General features: G+C 38.4%; 2 protein-coding genes across 4 annotated transcripts in view; both read left to right on the top strand.

Moving 5' to 3' along the window:
- Positions 1-288: 288 nt before the first annotated feature.
- Positions 289-14,647, top strand: tbc1d2b (TBC1 domain family, member 2B). 2 transcript variants are annotated; one of them, XM_043228429.1, is made up of 13 exons: positions 289-805; positions 2,712-2,856; positions 4,184-4,346; positions 5,798-5,970; positions 6,044-6,270; positions 8,622-9,014; positions 9,750-9,860; positions 10,052-10,248; positions 10,658-11,152; positions 11,689-11,806; positions 12,276-12,461; positions 12,809-12,930; positions 13,046-14,647. In XM_043228429.1, exons 1-13 carry the CDS (start codon positions 467-469, stop codon positions 13,239-13,241), a joined length of 2,865 nt encoding a protein of 954 aa, XP_043084364.1. In that variant the 5' UTR covers positions 289-466; the 3' UTR covers positions 13,242-14,647. The 2 variants fall into 2 exon arrangements, with proteins under 2 accessions (XP_043084364.1, XP_043084363.1); XM_043228428.1 differs by having other exon boundaries at positions 293-805; positions 4,181-4,346.
- Positions 14,648-15,637: 990 nt separating this feature from the next.
- Positions 15,638-21,501, top strand: part of dapk2b (death-associated protein kinase 2b) — a 29,163-nt gene continuing 23,299 nt past the window's right edge. For both annotated transcript variants that reach the window (XM_043228294.1, XM_043228293.1), the window contains exons 1-2: positions 15,638-15,773; positions 16,342-16,529. In XM_043228294.1, coding sequence (XP_043084229.1) covers positions 16,453-16,529 — 77 coding nt within the window. In that variant the 5' untranslated portion in view covers positions 15,638-15,773; positions 16,342-16,452. The remainder of the gene's footprint in view (positions 15,774-16,341; positions 16,530-21,501) is intronic.

Genomic DNA, 21,501 nt, shown 5'->3' with positions numbered 1-21,501 from the left:
AATATTAAGCAATAGCCCAATTCTCAAAAGGTTTAAGCCTTGCGTGAAAGAACATATAATGCATCCATCCATTTTTTCAAAATTTATATTATATTGTTTTTAAAGGTTTAGCTGTAATTTATTATTATTATTTTCATCATTTTGTATATATACAGAGAGAGAGAGAGAGAGATAATTTTTTTAAACATAATTTTATATATAATTTTAGTAATATGTTTCAAGCTATGAACCAGTACCTAAAATACAAATTCGTTTTTGCCCCGGATCTCGATAATATCTAATATCTCGCATTAAACCGTATTTGGAGTGGATATATCAGTGCGCAGCAGTTTCCGCACTAACTGCAGCAAAACACCATGTCCCGTCATCCTCTGCGGCGGCGGCGGCACGAGAATGGAAGTCACGTGACGTCACGCGGATGGAAAGTTAGTGTCCGCCGCTAGAAGAGAAGAAAGTCCAGAGAAAGATGCACGGGGAGGATGACAGCGCTGCCAGCCCCATCAGGAGCTCCCGGATCCCGGCGGCCAGGTCTTTCGATGTGTCCGACAGCGACGGCACGAAGGAGCAGAGCGCCAAATTGTGCGGCTACCTGAACAAGCTGGCTGGGAAAGGGCCCCTGAGAGGCTTCAAGACGCGCTGGTTCGTGTACGACCCCAGGAAATGTTACTTGTATTATTTTAAGACTCCCCAAGACGCCCTTCCACTGGGACACATTGAAATAGCGGACGCTTGCTTCAACTACGACGTGGAGGTGGAAGAGGGGCTTTTTGAAATCCACACCGACGGGAAGGAGTTCCTGCTCAAGGTATATTGACGTTATCTGCCCGTGCTCGTAAAAGTCAAAAGCACGAGATGGTTTTCCTTAGAAAGATGAAATGCGCTGAATTTATTGGCCTATGATTTTTGTCTTATTGTTATTACGTGCAGTTTAATGTTGTGTGCCGACTGTGCAGTGCAACAAGTTGTTACGGACCATGCTTGCACTGTCCAAAGGGTATTTTAATGTTTGAGCGTAAAGTAATCATTTCTGTTTTAACCTGCGCATGCAGCGATTTTTGTCATGCATGCATAATTTCGCCGTTTTCCATATTTTCAGGGTTAGTGCAGTTAAAATGAAATAATTATAGTTAAAAAATTATGTATATATGAAGGGATTATTTGCAAAAAATATAGTCAAAATAACCCAACTGCTGTTTTATTGAGATTGCTTGGAATGCACAATGAAAATAACAGATTTAAAAAAATTTAATTATAAATTTTTCATTACATAAGAGTTTTCTGTTTTTGCAAATTAACTTTCTTCATAAATAGATTAATAAAAATCTAATGTATATCAGGATTATTACATATAATACATATTGGTGTGTGTGTATGTGTATATATATATATATATATATATATATATATATATATATATATATATATATATATATATATATATATATATATATAATTAAAAAGTATTTAAATATATTGAAATTAATAAAATAATTGAAATGACAAACTATAGTTTTTAATTATATTGTTTAATGTAAAAAATGTATATGTATAGTGTAGTCTCAAAATTACAATATAAAATTGAGGATGCAAGAGTTTATTATATTCTTTTAAGAATACATGTACTGAGGTGGGAATGTTTCTTTACACAAAGCACACTATCTCAGTCATTCAGCTGTCGTCAGGATACAATATAACATACTGGACTCATCAATGCTCCAAACAGCTTGCCTCGTGACGGGAGAGTTTAGGACTATAACACAAGATTGCTGTTGTAATTGTGCAAGCTCTGCAGAAGATTGGCCCGGAGACAGAACGTGGTTTGTCTGATCTGAATCTGTTTAGTAATGCAGAAGGGTGTTGCTTTCTCAACTTCAGGTTCATTTTCTAGAAAATGTTTATCACACTGCATGTAGGCCTGGGCCCTCATGACGCTGTGGTGTAGTTATTTGCGATCGGGATCTAGGCTGAAGGGAATGTCTTCAAACAGATCGTCAGTGAGACCGGCGCAGATCTCGGCATGCCTGTACCGACTGAAGATGAGCCGCGTGTACCCTTTGACTAAATGCCTTATGGATTTTAATGGGCTGTTACTGTGTTTAAATGTATTTAAATGCATGTAAAAAGCATGTTTTATCCTCTGAATTAATTCAAATCTTTAAAAAAAAAAAAGGAGAGAACGAATTGATGTATACACAAATATTTTTAGAAAGAAATTGAATAAGTATTAATTATCAAAAATAAATTAATATTGGTGTAAATCAAGTTCCCAAAAATGTAATGGTATTTCTGAATGAATAATTAATGCTATTTGGAAGCAGTACATTTTACACTGAAAAATATGCAATTTAATTTTTTTTTTGTTGAGGAAGAATTTATAATACATGTATGCAGGGTTAGGAAAAAAAAACACTTGATGATATTTTAAGATGCATTAAAATATCATTCTTTATTGTGTATACAGTCTTAGAGAATTTTTCTGTTTTTAAATACATTTAGTTTCTTACAGTTAAAGAGCAACTTCATCACTGAACCGTAAACTGGAACTGAGAACGAAACAAGCATCATGATTCTCAAAGGGGACAGTCACAGTCACACCTGACCCTGTTCCTCCCTAGACTACTGTAACACCACAAAACAACAGAATAAAAATAGAGTCTTGGTTTCACTCTTTTTTTTGTTTTGTTTTTTCCTCTCTCTCTTTCTGCGTGCAGGCGCCCAACCGGCAGGTGATGAATTATTGGCTGCAGCAGTTACAGCAGAAGCGATGGGAGTTCTGCAACATGTCCGGCCACCGAGACAGCTGGTGCTCCTCCACCCCGTTTCATCCACATACGGGCCTGGTGGCCAAAGATGCAGGTGAGATACAGCAGTGAGCGGACCGTGACAAACACACAACGCACTAAAAGAAAGAATGATAAAAATCAGCTGCTGCTCATGGCCTCTATTCATATGTGGATTTTTTTCGATGTTGTCGTTTTGTCAAACTGTAGTTTGTCGCTGCTTGTCATGCGAGGTGAGTCAAAGATCATAACTGTGCATGATTCCTCAGGCAATGTTTCACGTGGTTTCCGGCTTTTAGAAAGCGTGTGTGAGCAGATGGTTTTTTTGCATCCATGAATATGTACTATTAAATTGTTTAACTTATTTTTTGGTCTTGTTTCAAATGGCATGAATATTGGTTTTGTATGCACATATTTTTTTGTTTCCTTTTTAATGAGGGACTATAAAGGTTCTTTAAACCCTCAGACTTTGTGGTTTCTGCTCTGAATGGCTGTAGCATTTAGTATTATTTTAGAAGTTGAAAAGGCAGAACCAAAACAAAAAGCCAGCGTGCTTCCTCCTTATTACTGTCATTTAACAAGTTTTTTTTTTTTTTTTTTAATTAACCGAAAACAAATGCACCTGTCGACTTCTTTACAGTAGTCATTTCATTGAATTAATAAACATAGTTAAGTGAAGTTAAATTATAGTAAGCTTTCTCCATAGCGCATTAATGTCGTCACATTTAATATTATTGCAGCTGTATAATAAATAATACAGATATGAGTCAGCAACATTATAATTGCACTATTATAGTAGTGTTTTCTGATACTTCCAAAATACTATATTTTCATTATATGAAGATTATAGCTTAGCATATAAACAGGGATTTAGTGGAGTGTTTAAATCAAATAGTTCACTCAAAAAACAAATGATGCATTATTAACCTCGTGCTTGGAACTACATTAATGATTATTAAAAAATTATTGCTGATGTTCTTATAAATATCTGCTTTACTGTAATCAGTTCTTTACTGTAAAAAAAAAAAAACAAAACACAGGAACAACAACTCCTATTAAAAAAAGAGAAGACATTTGTCTTTTCACAGTTTTTTCACAGTCTTTAAAAGAATGCAATGTCGACAGCTGTATTTTGATTCATTAAGGGATGTTTAATTGTCATTTCATAATTTTACATTTCCTTTAATCAGAATTTGCATACTGTTTTTATTCACCCAACTAACTGTCAGCCCTGATACTGTTGGTAGTTGGAAAACCCCATCAAGAAACATTGTTGAGTGATGATTAAAAAAAGGCTATTATTTGAACATACTGTATGTTAATGAGCGACACAGGAGACTTTTTGTGCAGATTTTGAGATATGCAAATGAAATCTGATGAATCAAACTTTGTTGTTTTAGAAGCAGGGCTGTGTGAGAAGCCCAACGAGAGCATGGAAAGTGTTCGGAGTGACTTTGCCGTGGAGATGGACAGTGATAGGCTGGTCGGGCTCCAGTCGCTGCGTCACCCTGTGGCACAACCCAACGCGGCGCTCAACTCCCTCCGGCACTGGGGCTCTGAGATCAGGTAGGACTGGGAAACTCACGCCAGGACGAACAATGTACTGCATGCAGAGCAAGTGCTATCAATTAAAAAGAAACTTCTAAAAGAACATGTTAGTGATGTAGAAATTACAGTTTGTCTGTTTTTGGGAGGTGAGGGTGTTTATATTTGTTTAAAAATTTCTAATTCAACTGTCCCAGTGCTTTAAGACTGTGGACAAAAGCAGCTGATATTCTGACAATCTCTATAAAGCTTATATTATAACAATATTAGAAACCTAATATAAGAAAAATCAACCGATTGATTATCAAAATAAGTTGCAGCTTAAATACTTTTGTCAAGAGAAAACAATAAGCTTTTTTAAAATATTGTCATAATATTATATTAATATTACGTGTACAATTCATGCAGAATTATCTGCTTTCAACATTAGTCTAATCAGACTGAATCCTTCAAATTAAAAAATTGTGCTCTGAAAAAATTAATCATATCCAAAATAAGTTTTTGTTTGTATAATGTGTGTGTGTGTGTGTGTGTGTGTGTGTGTGTGTGTGTGTTTGTGAGTAAAAACGTATACATTTACATGTGTATATTTAGATTTGCATAATTTATATAGAATTAATGTAGAATTATGTTTCTTAAAAAAAATACATACACGTGTTCGTATTTGTATACATAATAAATGTATAGACAGTACACCCATTATGTAAGCAAAAACTTTTATTTGGGATGTGATTAATCATGCTTAGCCATTTGACAGTACTAAAAAGTAATTAAATATATATATTTTGCAGATGCACTCAACTATAGAATAGTCTGATAACTGACGATTTATACCTGTACTGTAAATCCCACTTGGCCAGTATGTTTTTTTTTTTGTTTGTTTGTTTGTTTGTTTTTTTTAGTATTGTGGTTGCGACAAAAGTATTTGTTTTAATTGTTTTAATAACTTCTTTATTTATGCACATCTGATTATAACTGGACAAAATTACAGGTACATCTGTATCTTGTTTTAGAATTATTCCTATATAACTACTTTCCCAACTGTAGCCATGTGTGAAGTCTTTTTCAAAGACTTTGGACACATCTGTTTGGATGACGTAATGCTGAAGTCGGCCAGAGGACTGAATCTGGGTTTCAGCAAAGATAAACAACCTAAAATAGCTGAAGATACTACAGCAACTCCACGTTAGCTTTTAAGAGGCTGCCAGTAGAATACTTTGACCGTTTAGGCAAATAAAAGATGATTTATAAACGTCATGTGAGAGAGGTTAAAAAACAGTAACCGTAGAACATGCTGACACCGAGACAAATGTAACGTGTATGCCATTTTATTACATGTTTGAGTGGGATTTCTTTACCATCTCCAGGTTTCAAATGAACTCTGACAACATTTGGCAGTATACTGTGGTTAATACTGCTTCTCTGTGCATATAATGCATGATAACATTTCCTTGTTTCTCTATTTCTATCAGAAATAGCATGTCTCACCTGCGGGCCGGCCGAGGAGGAGAAAACCGACGAAGTGTATTTTACACAGCCAACAGTGAGGATTGGGAGATGGTGGATCCTCCAACCAAAGACACTCCAGAGCACAAACCTCCACCTGACAGCCAGCGCCGAGAAAGCCCGTCTCAACTTCAGCGATGTAAGATGGTCGTATACACTCAAATATTTCAGTTAAACTGAAAGCCTCTGAAAATGTGTGTAACTCCTGACAGACTCCATTGGCTCGGCGTTCACGTTTGACTTCCGCAACCCCTCGAGAATGAAACGGCCCTTTCACATGGGTTCTGGGAAATCCAGCCGCAGTGCAGAGACCTCGCCGGTTGAATGTAACGGGACCAAGACCTCCGAACTGCATCTCCGCATTCACAGCCAGCAGGAAGAGATCAACCGCCTGCAGGAGCAGGAAAACCAGCTCAGAGAAGAGATTGCCGGTCAAAAGGTACGGTATGAGTAAAGCATGTAGGGACTAGATACTGGTAGACACAAATAACCGTTTAAAATGTATTGTCTTTATTGCGGTTGCATGCTCACGTGATGTTGCTGTGCTACACGGTCCTGAAAACCTTGCCGTTTGCAGTTGCATTGCAAGTGATTTTAAGCAGCTGAAACGCAATCAGCAGCGAAAGATAAATCATTTCACGCAGTTTGAGAGAACAAAAAGCAGTTAAATTTTTTATAATGTGCTATTATTTTTACCTTATTTGTTCAACGACTCAAATGATTCTTTCAACAATTAATTTTTCCAAACCTCGCCAGTGATTGGTCGATTTCACTTAAAACCCAGTGGCAAAGATTGAATTAGCATTTTCATTCAGACCAACGCAAAAACACCAATAAGTTGGTGGACAGTATGATTACGTTGACCTCAAAATGAAACCGCTTTGGACTGGTTTTTAAAGCGACTTGTTTCAATGATTCAGAGTCGACTTTCTTTTGAGAGACAATAACTTTAAACACTTAAACACTTTCAGACGTAAAACTTTGAACTTTTAAAACTTTTAAATGATTAATTTAGTGTTATGAGATTTTGGTCATATTGCCCACCCCTAGTAGGGACCAGTTTTATTATTCATTTTATTTATTCATTTAGTCTTTTTTTTTTTAAGCCATTACGACACTAAGTTTCATCCTTGTAGGTCATAAAATACATTTTATTTTTCTGGTGTTTTAAAGCAAGCTTTTATTTCGAGTTACATTTTTCCGCCATGTTGAACCATGCTGACAAAGGCAGGCAGCAGTTCAAAACACATTTTTTAAAATAGGAAATTTATAGCTGTTTGCTAATAGTTCCTCATTACTTGTAATACTCATACATGGGCATTTCCCATTTGCAAGTGAATGTTGACAATGTACGATTATTCTACTCGTCCTCTACATTTATAATTCAAATAGTTTTCTTATGTCTACCTTTATGCTTTGGTGCAGTAAGCCATTTCTTAAATCAGACATATATTTTTGTTTGCTTTTCTATAAAGGTGTCAGCACATCTTAAGCAAGGGCCTTGAGAACCACAAAATGGGTACTGTTGTTGTGCTTTTGCCTTTAGTTCCCCTTTGGCCCCTTGTTGTGCTTTTAACATATTAACAACTCTAGATGATTCTGTATAACATATAAACAATGCTGTGTGTTTATTCAGAAATGAAACATTATTGATACTATTTTATTAACATGTTTTCTTGACAATTTGCATATTCTCCAAAAATGTGTTTGTTACTCACTAAATTATGCGTGATGAGACTTGCAAGACTGTTGTGTTTAATGAAAACATGTTGAGAAATGTACTAACATTTGATTTTACAGCTTTAAAAAAACACGCTTAGAAAGGTATCTTTCAAAAATGGAAACTAAAACTTGATCCAAAGACAAAAGAGCAATGGGTCTTTCTTTGAACCTGCATTTTAGTTCCTTGTCACAGTTCAGGTTGCATCATGTGTGGACTTTTGAAGTTGAATGTTTGTTCAGAATAATGGTTAACTTTTTTTGTATATATCTTAAGTCTCATTTTATTTTGGTGATGGTTCACCATTCCATGACAGTAAATGACATTTGATAACTGAAGGTTATCCAAACCTTTCTCTGTTGATCAGATTTGGTAAAAAGTACATAATACAAAACCAAACTATTATAGGGTCAGATTGTAACACAATTTACTTAATTTTATGTTAAGGGTTAAGAGTTCTGCCAAAGCAAATGTTTTGAGTTTTTCGACATTTATTGTGCCAAGCAAAGTAAAAAAACAATAAATGTGTAATTTAGTCAATTTCATGTAAAGACAAGTGCCAGCTGGTTCTAGTGCAGGGGTAGTCAACCTCCTGGAGGCTCTGTTTCTGTGGTTTTTAGTTCCAGTTCTGTCCTCTGCCTGTAAAGTAATTGAGAACGCATCGATTACTTGGTTCTGGTTTGTTTGAGTAGGACTGGAATTAATATCTACAGCAGTGCTGGACAACTTGGGTCCTAGAGACACACTGTCCTGCAGAGCTTATCCTTAGCCCTAGTCAAATACATCTGAACAAGCTAATCAATAATCTCTAGAAAGCAACAGGGAGATGAGTTTGATTAAGGTTGGAGCTAATCTCTGCAGGGCAGTGATCCTCTGGGAAGTTGCTCAGCACAGCGTAGTAAGGTAGTTGGCTACCATTGCAAACATTGACCTCAGAATTTGAAAACTAATCAATAACTAGAAGGATCCCTTGCTTGATCAGTTGGGTGTTTTTGATTAGCTTATCCGAGTAATTGATCTGCTGAACTATCCCAGAGGCGTGAGCTTTACAAAGTTTTCTGTTCTACCAGGAGTTGGTTCGTCTTCTCCAACAAACACTGCGTAGCTCCCAATGTGATTGGCGTTCCATGGTGTCTTCAGGGAATATGGGGCCTCACGGTCATAACCAGGCTGAGAATGAGGTGGACAAAGCCCTGGCAGAGCGGGACACCCAGATCAAAGACCTTTGTGGGCACATGGAGAAGCTAGCCTTGGAGAAGGAGAGTCTTCAACAGGAGTTGAAGTGTTTGAAGATCAAAGTTGGGGAGATAAATGAACAGCTGGGCATGCTCATGGAGACCATACAGGCCAAGGACGAAGTCATCATGAAACTTTCCCAGGAGAGTGGTAATGAGGGACCCCAGTCAGCTGAATGCAACTCACCTAGTGCAACTAGGGATCAACAAGAGTTGGACATCCTAAAGGTAGCACAAGAACATCCTAATATATAAGCATTTACAGGTTTGGAACAATATGGGGCTAAGTGATTGATGGAAAAATTTTCATTATGGGTTAGAGTCACCCTAAAGGTCAAAAGTGTTTAAAGCGATTAAAGTGTATTAGACCTATCAACTCGTAGCCTATGATGCACATTACATTAGAAGAATAAAACACCATTAGCATGCAATAGTGATAAACAAAAGAGATGGGTAAATTATCCATATTACCCAAGTGATCTAAAATACAAATTGCTGTACTGTCCTATTAAAAGGCAAAAAAAATATTTTTAGATTTAATAATATTTAGCAATATTACTGTTTATAGGCAGTTTTTTTTATCAAATGTAGCCTGGGTGAGCATAAGAGATTCTTCAAAAGCAGAGATTCTTTAGCTGAAACAGAAAATAAGAGCTTGAGGTAAGCAGTTTTATGTTTTAGCACCATGTCACGTTAATTTCATGTCATGTAAACGTGGACTGTGACAACACCGATTAGGAGCCATGAACACAGAAATTACCACGATTGTTCCACAAAGCAAATCTTTCATCTGGAACAGCTGAAAATCAGTGTGTTTAGTGTTTAGTCAAGGCTTTTATCTTAGTACCAATTAAAGTCTCAGATACTTTTGGCAGTAGTTTTCTATACATTGAAGTTTAGATTTGTAAACACTTATTATTTTTGTTCTCACATGCATCTTTTTGGGTTTTCACACTTTTCCAGGACAGTCTTCAGGGCTACAAATCCCAAAATAACTTCTTAAACAAAGAGATCCTGGAGTTGACTGTGTTGAGAAGAAATGCTGAATCCAGAGAGAAAGCGCTGGAGGCAAAGGTCTGTGACTTTAGCTACTCACTGCTTACAAACCACCCTCTATTTTTTCTTATGTGCCATGCTAGCATTTCCTTTTCCCTAGAATTCTAACCTTTGCAAGGTTGCCTGTGCATGTTTTTGATTTCTGAGGAATTTTTTTGTTTGTTTTTGTTTTTCACATGTTTTTTTTTTTTTCTTTGTGTGTTCTGCAGTGCACCAGTTTGGAGGCCAAGCTATGTCAGGTGGAGAGTAAGTACCTGGTTCTGCTACAGGAAGTGAACTCTCCTGTTTGCTCTTCTTCCGAGCAGACCCATAGTGGAGAGGTCATCACCCGCTTACTAGAAGATGCACTACAGGTGGAGAGCGCAGACCAACAGGAACACCCTATCCTCAAACCCAATGCTGTCAGGTATCATCTTCTTTTATATGTACAGATACTAAGTGTACAGTAGTCAGCATTTGGGGTGGATCAAAACTTTTCTTTAAAGTTTTCCCAACACCTAAAACCAAAATGTTTTCTTGTCTTAGGACAACTTTGATTTGTTTTGTTTTTTTTTATTCACTTCTGTGTACCTCCCTATTGCAATTTAGATCATTTATGCAAATTGAGCAGCAAAAATGTTTCGGTACAGGAAACCTTGTCTAACACAGGACTGGGCAATATATCGCACAATATATTCAATATATCAATATGTTTATCTCATCAGTAATTTCTTATCACTTGGAAATTTGGCTTTGTTACTTTGAAGATTGTTGTCTCTTGTTACAAATTTCTTGTAAACCATGTAACCCATGAGACTGTTTTCTTTCTACTTTAGTGAGTATGATATTTATGGCTTCAAAACTGTCCCGGAGGAGGAGGATGATGAGGAAAAACTTGAAGCAAAAAAGAGAGCGCTAGACCTGAAGTCCCTTTCCCTGACAGACCAGGAGACTTCTGTTAGAGTAAAGTGGGACAACTACCTGGCCATCACCATGAACAGAGAGATGGTTCGATCTCCAGAGCTCAAGGCACTGATGCGAAGTGGAGTTCCCCATAACCACCGTTCCAAGGTGTGGAGCTGGTGCGTGAACATCCATGTGAAGAAGATGCGTGACGACGTGTCTAAAGACTATTACCAGAAGCTTCTGTCCACCGCGAACGAAAAACCAAACCCGGCCTGTAAGCAGATAGAGCTGGATCTTCTCCGGACGCTCCCTAACAACAAGCACTATGCTTCTCCTGACTCAGATGGCATCCAGAAACTCAGGAACGTGCTGCTGGCTTTCTCCTGGAGGAATCCAGATATCGGCTACTGCCAAGGCCTCAACAGGTATCAGAAGCATTTCTTCACCTCTCAAGTTTAATGATGGGGTCCTCAGGTCTAGAGTAACATCAGGGTTAGTTCGGCCCAAAATTAAAATTCTGATATTAATTCCTCGCCCTCATGTCTTTCCAAACCCATAAGACTTTCGTTCATCTTCAGAACAAAAATTAAGATATTTTTGATGAAATCTGAGAGCTATCAGATCCTCCATAGACAGCAACACAACTGATATGATCCAGGTTCAGTAAATACATCGGTAAAAGAGTCCCATGTGACATCAATGGCTCAAATAGTTTTTTGCAATGTTTTGAGAATACTGATTGCGACAAATACATTCTTAAGAACTCATAACTGTTGAGAAAATTATTATTTTTGTTTTCTTTGCTCAAAAAAACCCCAAAAAATTTGTGTTCAGAAGATGAATGAAGGTCTTACAGGTTTGGAACGACACGAGGGAGAGTAATTAATGACAGAATTTTAATTTGGGGTTGAACTAACCCTTTAAAATCTATAGATATGAAATACGTTTCTGACTCTTTCAGGCTGGCAGCTATTGCTCTTCTGTACTTGGACCAAGAGGACGCTTTCTGGTGCCTCGTGGCTATCGTGGAGGTTTTCATGCCGCGTGACTATTACACTAAAACACTGCTAGGCTCGCAGGTACGGTTTCAAGATTTTTCTCTTTTTCACAGTCAAGAAAAATTCACAAAAAACTCTGCTGAATGAAGCACGGGGCTTTGACGGTGTCTTTGTTTGCTGGATATGACTCACTAGCAGAAGGCTAACGGCTCATCTCTTTTCTATACTGTCATCTGTCACAATGACTTTTCAGGCTCCTTTCCATCAACAAGACATTAACATGCTAGTTGAGCAAACGTTACCACATTTTGGCCTTGTGCAACATGAACAGTGTCATGTTTTACCTTACTTTCCGGTTACTAACCGCATGTTCATGCAGAGTAACCAAAGCCAAGTGCTTTTCAATTGAAACCACATTATTGGCACACTGATAGATGCGGCTTTTCATTGCTGACATGTGACTGCAACAGAGTCCAAAAACAGCTTTTGCCAGACCTGCTAAAGTTTGTTTTGTTTAGTTTTTTTTGACTGTTTCTTGTTTTTGATGCAGGTAGATCAGCGAGTGTTGAAGGACCTGATGTACGAGAAGTTACCCAGGCTTCAAGCTCATTTTGAGCATTATAAGGTGGACACCTCTCTCATCACCTTCAACTGGTTCCTGGTTGTGTTTGTGGACAGTGTGGTCAGTGACATCCTCTTCAAGATCTGGGACGCTTTTCTTTATGAGGGACCCAAGGTATGGAGAATTATGTAGACATGGTCCTTCAACATAGAATATTACTGAACTTATAAATCAAACAGCTGTGTGCTGACTGTACGCCACCGATGCATACTTTTCCCTTGAAGCCTGGAAGTTGGAACTGTTTTTTTTTTTGTCTGTGATAGTTTATATAACAACAGTACAGACGTGGAAGATTTACTGACAAATCTAACATGAGCATTGTAAATCCTCAGACACTTAGATGACAATAATACTTTAATACGTGCCTTTCTTATGATTAATAATGAGTCATATTAGTCATATTTGTTTCATGGTGGCAGGACTCCATGTGTGCTGATATGTTTTGACGTCTTTTTCTTCAGATCATTTTCAGATTTGCGCTTGCACTCTTCAAATATAAAGAAGAAGAATTTTTAAAACTACAGGATCCCATGACAATTTTCAAGTACCTTCGATACTTCACACGTACAATATTGGATGCAAGGTTTGTGCTTCTGGTGTAAAAGATAGCCATAAAAAAATAATCTTCTTCTATACTTTATAATACTTTTTCATGGATTTATTACTTTATGTTATGTATGTTCTTGCGCTTCTCCCAGGAAGTTGATGAGCATGGCCTTCGTGGACATGAACCCATTCCCACTGAGACAGATCCAGAACCGTCGCACATTCCACCTGGAGAAGGTCCGTCTGGAGCTCACCGAGCTGGAGGCCATCCGTCAGACCTTCCTGCGGGAGAGAGACACCACCCTGGACGGCCGCACACTCATCAGCGACGACGAGGAGGACAGCTGAACCACCGCCAATAAGGGACCAGACCTGCCAAGCTGATCAGCCAATCGCGTGTCTTACACTTTTCAACGCATTTCATTTAACAAACTGAGTCAGAGAGGCCAAAGAACAGTATTCCTTTTCATGAATCTTTTTTTTCCACTGTCTTATTTCATTGTATTTCATCACATGTACATTGACCAAAATCAGTATTAAAGTAACTAAAGTACTTTGCATATAGGTAGCAATAAACGGTGCGGATTGGACAAGTGTCAAAATTCTGATACACTTACATTATGCTGGACATATTAGGATGTAAAATCCTGGACACAGCCACTTTTCCTTTCAGCCGCACTTATTAAAGGTCATTCGTTTGTGATAGTCAATCATATCAGTACTTGTATTATATTGAATGATAACTTGATATGAATCAAATCCAAGTTTACGAGGCTTGCCCTCTTTCTAAACAGTCGGTACTTTTACTCCGTTTAACTAAACATAAGTTTGTCTAGTCAAAGAGTGAAAAGCACACATACGTGTCGAATCTACATACCAGTACTTCCTGTCTGCTCAGGACGTGATTACCAAACCCCGCCAATATCGCCTGACTTCTTTTTTTTTTTACATGTTTCACAAGCATCGGTTCTTGTGTATGTACGGTCTGTCTGAAATCCACAGCAATTTTTTTTTTTTTGTTTTCTATCATAGATTCCGAGAAAGTGTTTATTGAAATTCCATTAAAATTGAAAATGGCGTTAACGACCCATGAGGGTCTGTCTAATGAGGGATATGTATGTCTGAATGCCTTTTCTTTCAGTGTGCAATTTAGCTTCTATCATTTCGTAGTCACTTGTTACGTATGCTTGGAAAAAAGCTGTGCACCCTTTTAAATATCAGCGCAGATACTTTTAGTGCAGTTAAAATATCTTTTTCACATTTCGTTGTAGTATTGAATGCACATATCACCTGCTAGTATGACTGCAAATGTCAAGACGAACAAAAGTTGTTAGCCTGATGGTTTCACTGTGAGAGCCGGTCTCTCGTAATGGCCATGTTTTTGCACGTAGATTTTGTCACCCACAATTCCCTTATAATAGAAAGGTGTTGTTTAGTTTTATTTTAAGTCAAACTCAGCCCATGCTTGCATATTTTATTATATCGGAACATTAGTTTTCCTGAAAATCCTTTGTATTTTCCATTTTATTTAGGTGTGTTATATTAGCTATAGCAGTTTTCTTATGTCTTCAGTGAGTAAGCTATGATTTCAATCCATCTCTGATGCTGTTGCTCGACGCAATGCGTTGCACAAGCCTTTGCGTGTATACAAAATAATTGAATTCTTTGCAATGTTTCTGAAATTTGTCTTTTGATCCTCCAATTCTGATTTGTTTACACTTATGCATGATCGTCCAATAAATTTCAGTGGCATACATGGTTTTATGTTGCTTCGTGCTGTTCTCAAACCAAAGGTCTTTCTACATCTATTCTACAGGAAATGCTGCACAACAATGGCGAGCCTGAACCATATCTTAAATCCTTCCTGTTTTTGTAACGGTTATGTCATATTGAAATATTAAATCCCACAGGGTCTAAAACATACCGTTAATACACTGCCTTTATGTAATTTTAATGTTAAAAAAATACAATACTCATTATTTGCATTATCTGTTACATCCAGCAGATGGCGGCGATACCGCAAACATAACAGTTCAAACGCAAGCAATAGAGAGTGAATTATAGTTAACTAAGTGACTTCTTGATTTATATCCCAGACCCCAATATTCACGGCGTCTTCTATCAAATCTTCCAAATTGACTGAATCGCCGTAAAGGAACCGAATCACATGAACGACTCTTTCGCGAATCGGCCCTGAATGGTGTTCAAATAATATAAAAAAAGCCCGACTTCCCCCCCCAATTCGGTTCATTCGAAACAGCTCGTCTCAAATCCTTATTTAAAGTACATTTTATTTGTATCATTTGCGCTATAATAATAACTTTATTGTTTTAATGCACTAATCAAACTCTTGGTTCTCTCCAAATGTGAATTATCTTGCTTCTCTATTCATTCGACAGTCGCTTCTCTACAATACACTTTGTGTTTGTTTGGTTATTATTCATCTTTCCGTCTGATTATTAGCTCGTTTTGGTGTAAACACGCCGAGACACAATCGAGTCGGTACATTTTCAGTCACACTAAAACTCCTATTAGATTAGAAAAACTAAATTACTGTTTTAATTCGACTGAAATCACGCTTTTATAACTTTAAAGAAACGGTCTAACTTGGCCTATTTCCTAAACGATTCGTTTCACGCCGTTGTATCTGCACGATGCTTTATTGGTTCGAACCGGTTCAACCGATTCACTGGAAAGAATCGCCGGTCTGACATCACCGCCGCGCTCAACAGGTGGCGCGAGATTGACAACATAAGCGCGTGCGCCGCTCCGGGCTCACTTCAGCAGCGCGAGTCGCGCGACAGACGCGCTCGAACCCGGGAATATGCCACAAACGTCAGCGGAATGCAGTAAAATAAGTGTTATTTCTTAAACGGAACGGTAAGCAAATCCACGTTTTCTAACTCACTTAAAGCGTCGCGGCTGTCTCTTCCCGTAGTTCTGTGCGTTTTGTAAAACTTGCGAGCGATGGTATGGGAAGAGATGCTTCTCATGGTTATTATGTTGCGCTTAGTCGAAGAGTACAGCAAACAACAGCAGCCTACAGTGTGTTTTCTTACACCTCTAAGGTAAATGTTTGTCGTGATGTTATCAATGTGCTTGTGTTCTGTACTTAAATTGCAACGAAACATTAAGGCGTTTTATGATGAAACAAACGCTGACAGCGGTCTCAATTTCACCTGACAATTCTCATGACACCGATCCCTCATTTTCTTCTTAAGAAAGTCATTCGATCACTTTAAGTGGCTTGATACGTCAATTATATCCTGCGTAAGCCTTCATACCTTGCACCACCGTTACAAGCAACTGTATATATTCTGACATTATCGCATTGCTTTATAAGTTCAAGTAAGAGAGATGTGATGCATGCTCTTGCACTTTCTTGGAAGTGAAGGAATGTGGTGCAGCATGCTGGGACATGTGCTTATGTGAGTGTCTGTGACTTTAGAGCTGCACCCTACAAATCTGCAGAACTTCCTAAGGCCGCGTGCTTCTCGAGGGACACCTTAAGACAGATCTGACCTGCTGTCCCCTGTCTACCGAGGTACCATCATCATCAATGAGGACATTAGGAATGGCTGTGTTCAAGCAACAAAAAGTGGAGGATTTCTACGACATCGGGGAAGACCTTGGAAGGTAAGTGATATATATGATGGGTTGCCTCAGGTTGTTTTGTTATCGCTTCCAGCTTTTGTGGGTTGTTGGCTTGCCGGTAAGTTATATGGACCATCCCCCGAGGGTATTTACAGGACAGCTTAACAGCTGGGGAGCCAGAGTTTGGGAACAGAAAAGGTTGTACTTGACACCTGACAAGCTTCTCTGATTTTTCGTGTCACTGGACAGTAACAAAATGCATCCAAGGCATCATATCAAAAGTGTTTTTAAGGAAAATTCAACCTATAATGACCTTCGTGTCGTTTCAAATTCTCCTGAGGAGCGTAAAATAAGATATTTTGAAGGATGTTTAAATCGTTCTTGTTCATGCACGTCTAAAAAAAGATTACGGCATTAAGAACCTTTATCACGGAACCTTTGCATTCAACAAAAGGTTCTTTTTGGAGAATTTTCACGCTAAAAAAACTGTTCATTCCAAAGTTGGCATTGCTACAAAAACCCTCCTTTGGCTGCTTTTTAAAGTTTTGGACACCACTGGCTTTCATTTTATTGACAAACAAAATACAGGATATTTTTAACGACCGTTTTAACGTATCATATTGCTACAATAATCTTAAAAAAGGACGTATTAGTTGTAAAATTTAGTAAGGATCTAGAGTACGCTGAACAGAAACGTGAGGGCCCCCCACCCTCTTGGCAGCGGTCTCATTCTTGAGTCATGTTTTGTTCTCTCTGACAAAGCACACTCCCCTTTGAAAGCTGCCACAACAGGCAAGCCTAACACTTACTAATGCACAAAAAGTGTTATAATAACAGCATTTCTACCATTTCAGCAGAAGGAAGTTGCAAATCCATCCAGACAGGAAGTGCTAAGCGGCCGAACTTTCAGGAAAGGTGTATTCTCACACCCCTTGTTCTAGGTTGCAGGTGAAAGTCACCCTCCGGCACTTATCTTTCATATAAAAACTTCAATATGCACAAGAAAGGCCATAAAACTGTTTTCGGGGAAGCATCCTCCCGTAGCTGGGAAAGGTTGTTTCCTTTTGTCGCGGACTCCTCTTAGGCGAGGTACTATTGGTTACAGCAGAAAGACAGATGTTGGTTATTGTTTGCAATATGTAACAGGCTCAGCCATCTGCCTGGATGGCTTTGTGTCCCACTCAAAGGCACGGTTTCTATGACACACCCTGGACTAGATCAGATACCCGACCTCCCTTGCAGGACTGTAACTGAGAATGGGATTGATAGCGCCGCTGTATGTTTACATTAATGAAGGACCGGCTTTGTTTGTTCAGAAGTTAAATGCAATTACAACTTCAAGCTACATTTTCTGAAGAACTCAACGCTTTCCGAACCGTGTTCGAAGTTAAGCTAACACAGTTGGGTAAAATGTTGAACATTGAACAAATGTTGAGTAATGTTGAAGTAATGTTTGCCTATACAGACGTAACAAGATCATGTGTTGAGATCTTTTTCAAACCAAAAATTAAAACTGTGGCGCTAACTATAATGATGACTATACGTCAGCAGACATAATGTGCTGCAATTTTTGCCATCTGTCCGTTCCTTAAATGTGTTTCCAGTTCACTGTCGGTGTATTTGTTGTTCAACATCTAGAAAAAAATGGTTCTGCAAGTGATCCCAATGATACTGTTCCTCTGTGTCATTATATTGTGTCATTATGTCTTCAGCTGCGGGGCGGACTTCTCATAGAATATTTATGATTATCATTATATTTATTGTCCTTCGTAAACGGGACTTGAAGGATGAAATGGAAAAATGAAAATTACATCGGGTTATATTAAAAATGGTCCGCCTCTGCCGAGCTTTATAATGGGAGTGAATGGGTTTTGAGATTTCGAACTCCAAAAAAGTGCATCCATCCATCATAGAAAGAGTTTACACAGTCATGGGGGGCTATAATAAATGCCTTTCCTGCATATGCTGTTTAGGTATGGTTTAGGCTGGTCATGTGCTGATTCTAAGCAACTAAGCTCCTGCTCGCGACCAGTTCATAACCAGCTTATAACCAGCTCAAACCAGCTGCCATGATTTAGAACATCAAAGCAAGTTATATAAGAAGAACGTTATATACACCTAGGATGGCTTGAGAGTGAGTAAATCAGTGGGTAATTTTTCATTTTTGGGTGAACTATCCCTTTAAATCGAAAGAACCAATCATTTATTCTTATTTCTTGCTTCAGCGTAAGTCTTACAAATTTGGTTGATAAAATGGGCAAAACAAGCCCGGTATCAATCACGGTTTGTAATTGTCAAAGACAATGGTGGAGAAAGCAATAAATATTGATAATATATGTATATTTCATTGGGTATTTTTAGTTTTTACCAAAAATTAATGTTATATATTAGATGCCAAGCTACTGTGCCAAGCTCTTTTTGTGTGTTGATTCGATGTCTGTGTGGTTGGTTAGCATGCTGTCTTGGAAGACAGTTGCCTATGTAGGCAGTAGACAGCATTGCAGCTCGCTCAGGTTTAAAGGTTAAAACACCGCTCTAGTGTTAGGTTTAACATCTACACTTAGTATACACTTAATAACCTAAATATGAGCCGATTACAAGAGAGAACATAAAGTACAATAAACCTCATCTTGCTGAGACGACTACAGGACAAAGTACAAAAGCTAAAGGTTGTTAGCTCAGCTATTGTTTAAAGCAGTCCCGTCTGATGCGCACTCAAAAAGCGCAGAAGTTAGGAAAAAGGTTTCTTGTTTCAAAACGATGCCTTTGTCCCCACACGCATGTCATGGAGTATCAGATGCGTTCGAGGTGGAAACGCTCACGCACGCTGACACGTATCTTGCGCGTGAAAGAGGAAATAGCTCATATGCGGTTACACAGAGCTGTGTGTGATGATCTGTAACACATTAGCAGCTGCAAACATTTCTATCAAAAGAGGACAGTGATGGAGAGAGAGAGTGAAGGAAAGAATGAAGAGACTCGCACTCACTGACTCCCACCAGCGTTCATGTTCTGTGTGGGAGTCGGAGGGACTGGCTGTCACACCACTGCATGAATCACCTGCTTCAAAGGTTGACAGTGTGGGACAAATAAGACCCTTTTATGCAACCACTTTGTTCCCTGGAGGTGGGGGCTTGCTGATGACAGGGGCTTTATTCAGAGATGATTGGAGTCTCTATAATGGACCGATGACAGCGTGCAAGTTTTACAAGGCTTCATTTGTCTTAGTCATTGTACATGTTTGTTACAGGAAGAGATGTCGATGCAAGTCCGACACTTTAGCAAAAATGGCTTTTTCTTTGACACAGTTTTCATTCAGAAATTGCTTGTAAATGTCACAAATAATTGCAACGATAAGCTCCGCAAACAAAGAAATGGCAAGTTGCAAAGTGAATTCAAAAACTTGGAAAAGTGTTTTCTTGTATGACATTCTCCAGCGATATTTATGTTTTTTATAGTTTTCACGTGACATCCACCTGGTGGGCAAAATGAAGCTTTGCTCCGTTGACCGCCAGTTACTTTTACGCAGATTGTATCAAGTAACAATGCAGTAAAACAGATGCTGTGAGCATGTAAGAAATACTGCTGCTGCACATGTATCGTATATAAAATAACCCCATATAGCAGTGGTCTCAAACACAATTCCCGGAGGGCCACAGCTCTGGACATTTTAGCTACTAATCACACCTTTTCGGAAAACTGTAGTGATCTTGAAGACCTTGATTAGCCCAACCAGTGCCGTATAGCATACATGAGCCACCTCCTAGCAGATCTATACAGGTGGAGCTGGGGAAGGTGGAGGGTTTCTCAAACACACTGCAAACTGCTATTGCAAAATGTCGGCTATCGATACAGGAGAGAACCAATCAGCTGTGTCGTGTGATAATGAGGTCCTTAGGTCAGACTGGGTTAGGTCCCAGACTAGATCTAGAGTTTCATGCCAGTGGTGATAATGGGAAGTTCGGATTTTATCGCCTCTTACATTTAAGAGAAAAATTAATGAATCACTTTTTTTGAGTGGTTTTGTTCATTTCATTCATTTTGGCAAAATGTAATTAGAATGTCACGTTTACTTCCCTAACACATCTACTACGTACTCGCACGTTGATCACACTGCAATCAATGCGAAACTATAATGCTATGAGAAACCGAAAAAAGATTAGTTGTTTAAAGCTGGGTCTTCACTAGGAGTCGTCCCGTCACTAGCCAGCGGTTTTTATTTGTTAGTGCTGAATCAGAACTGGTTCTCAGTTTTCAAACACAGCACCATTGCTATATCATATGTTTAAGGCCATAGTTGTGCAACTAAAAAAAATAGTACATCCCCCCCGCTATGTTTTCTATGAAGTACTGAGATCTTATCACTTCATCAACATTCATATTACTGTTTGAATAAAAATGTATGCCTAAAAGCTAAACAAATTCGCCCTTTCTGAAATAAAATACATTTTTACGTGATTTTACAAGCATGAGAAACAGGACATATTTTCAACATGTGACTTTCATGGACTCGTGGCCTAATTCATGAAACTTAAGCATAACCTCATGACATGAAGGTTGGTTTTACGAAAGATTTACACAGAAACTTTACCATTTTGTACAGCGCAAAGATAGATTTCTTCAAGCAGATTTTTTTTTTTACGTTTCGGTGTGATTTAATCATATTGATCAGACTGCACATGTCTTGAAATGCCTCACCCTCATATTTCGTGACGAATTAAGTATGGTGTCTAAAGGTCTATAAGATACAGTCAGCGTATATCGCATAGTAATGTCACAGTTACCAGTTCCAGCCAGTTTGTTAGTTGACAGGTAAGATAGAGGAAGAGCTCTTATGCAACACATTATACATAGCGATCCTCTTACATTGCTTAACTCCGCATTTAAGTCAGCGGGCTTTAGCAAGTTTGTCTCTTTTATGAGCGAACATATATATTTAGAGTATATGACTCTGACATGTGCTACTGAGCTCAGACGGACGGTGCCATTTATGAAAAGCATTTAAAAAAAACCT

Source organism: Puntigrus tetrazona, chromosome 25, assembly GCF_018831695.1.
Source record: "Puntigrus tetrazona isolate hp1 chromosome 25, ASM1883169v1, whole genome shotgun sequence".
In the NCBI taxonomy this organism is placed as follows: Eukaryota; Metazoa; Chordata; class Actinopteri; order Cypriniformes; family Cyprinidae; genus Puntigrus; species Puntigrus tetrazona.
Note: the sequence above shows the minus strand (reverse complement) of the source record. Positions and strands in the feature narration are given on the sequence as shown.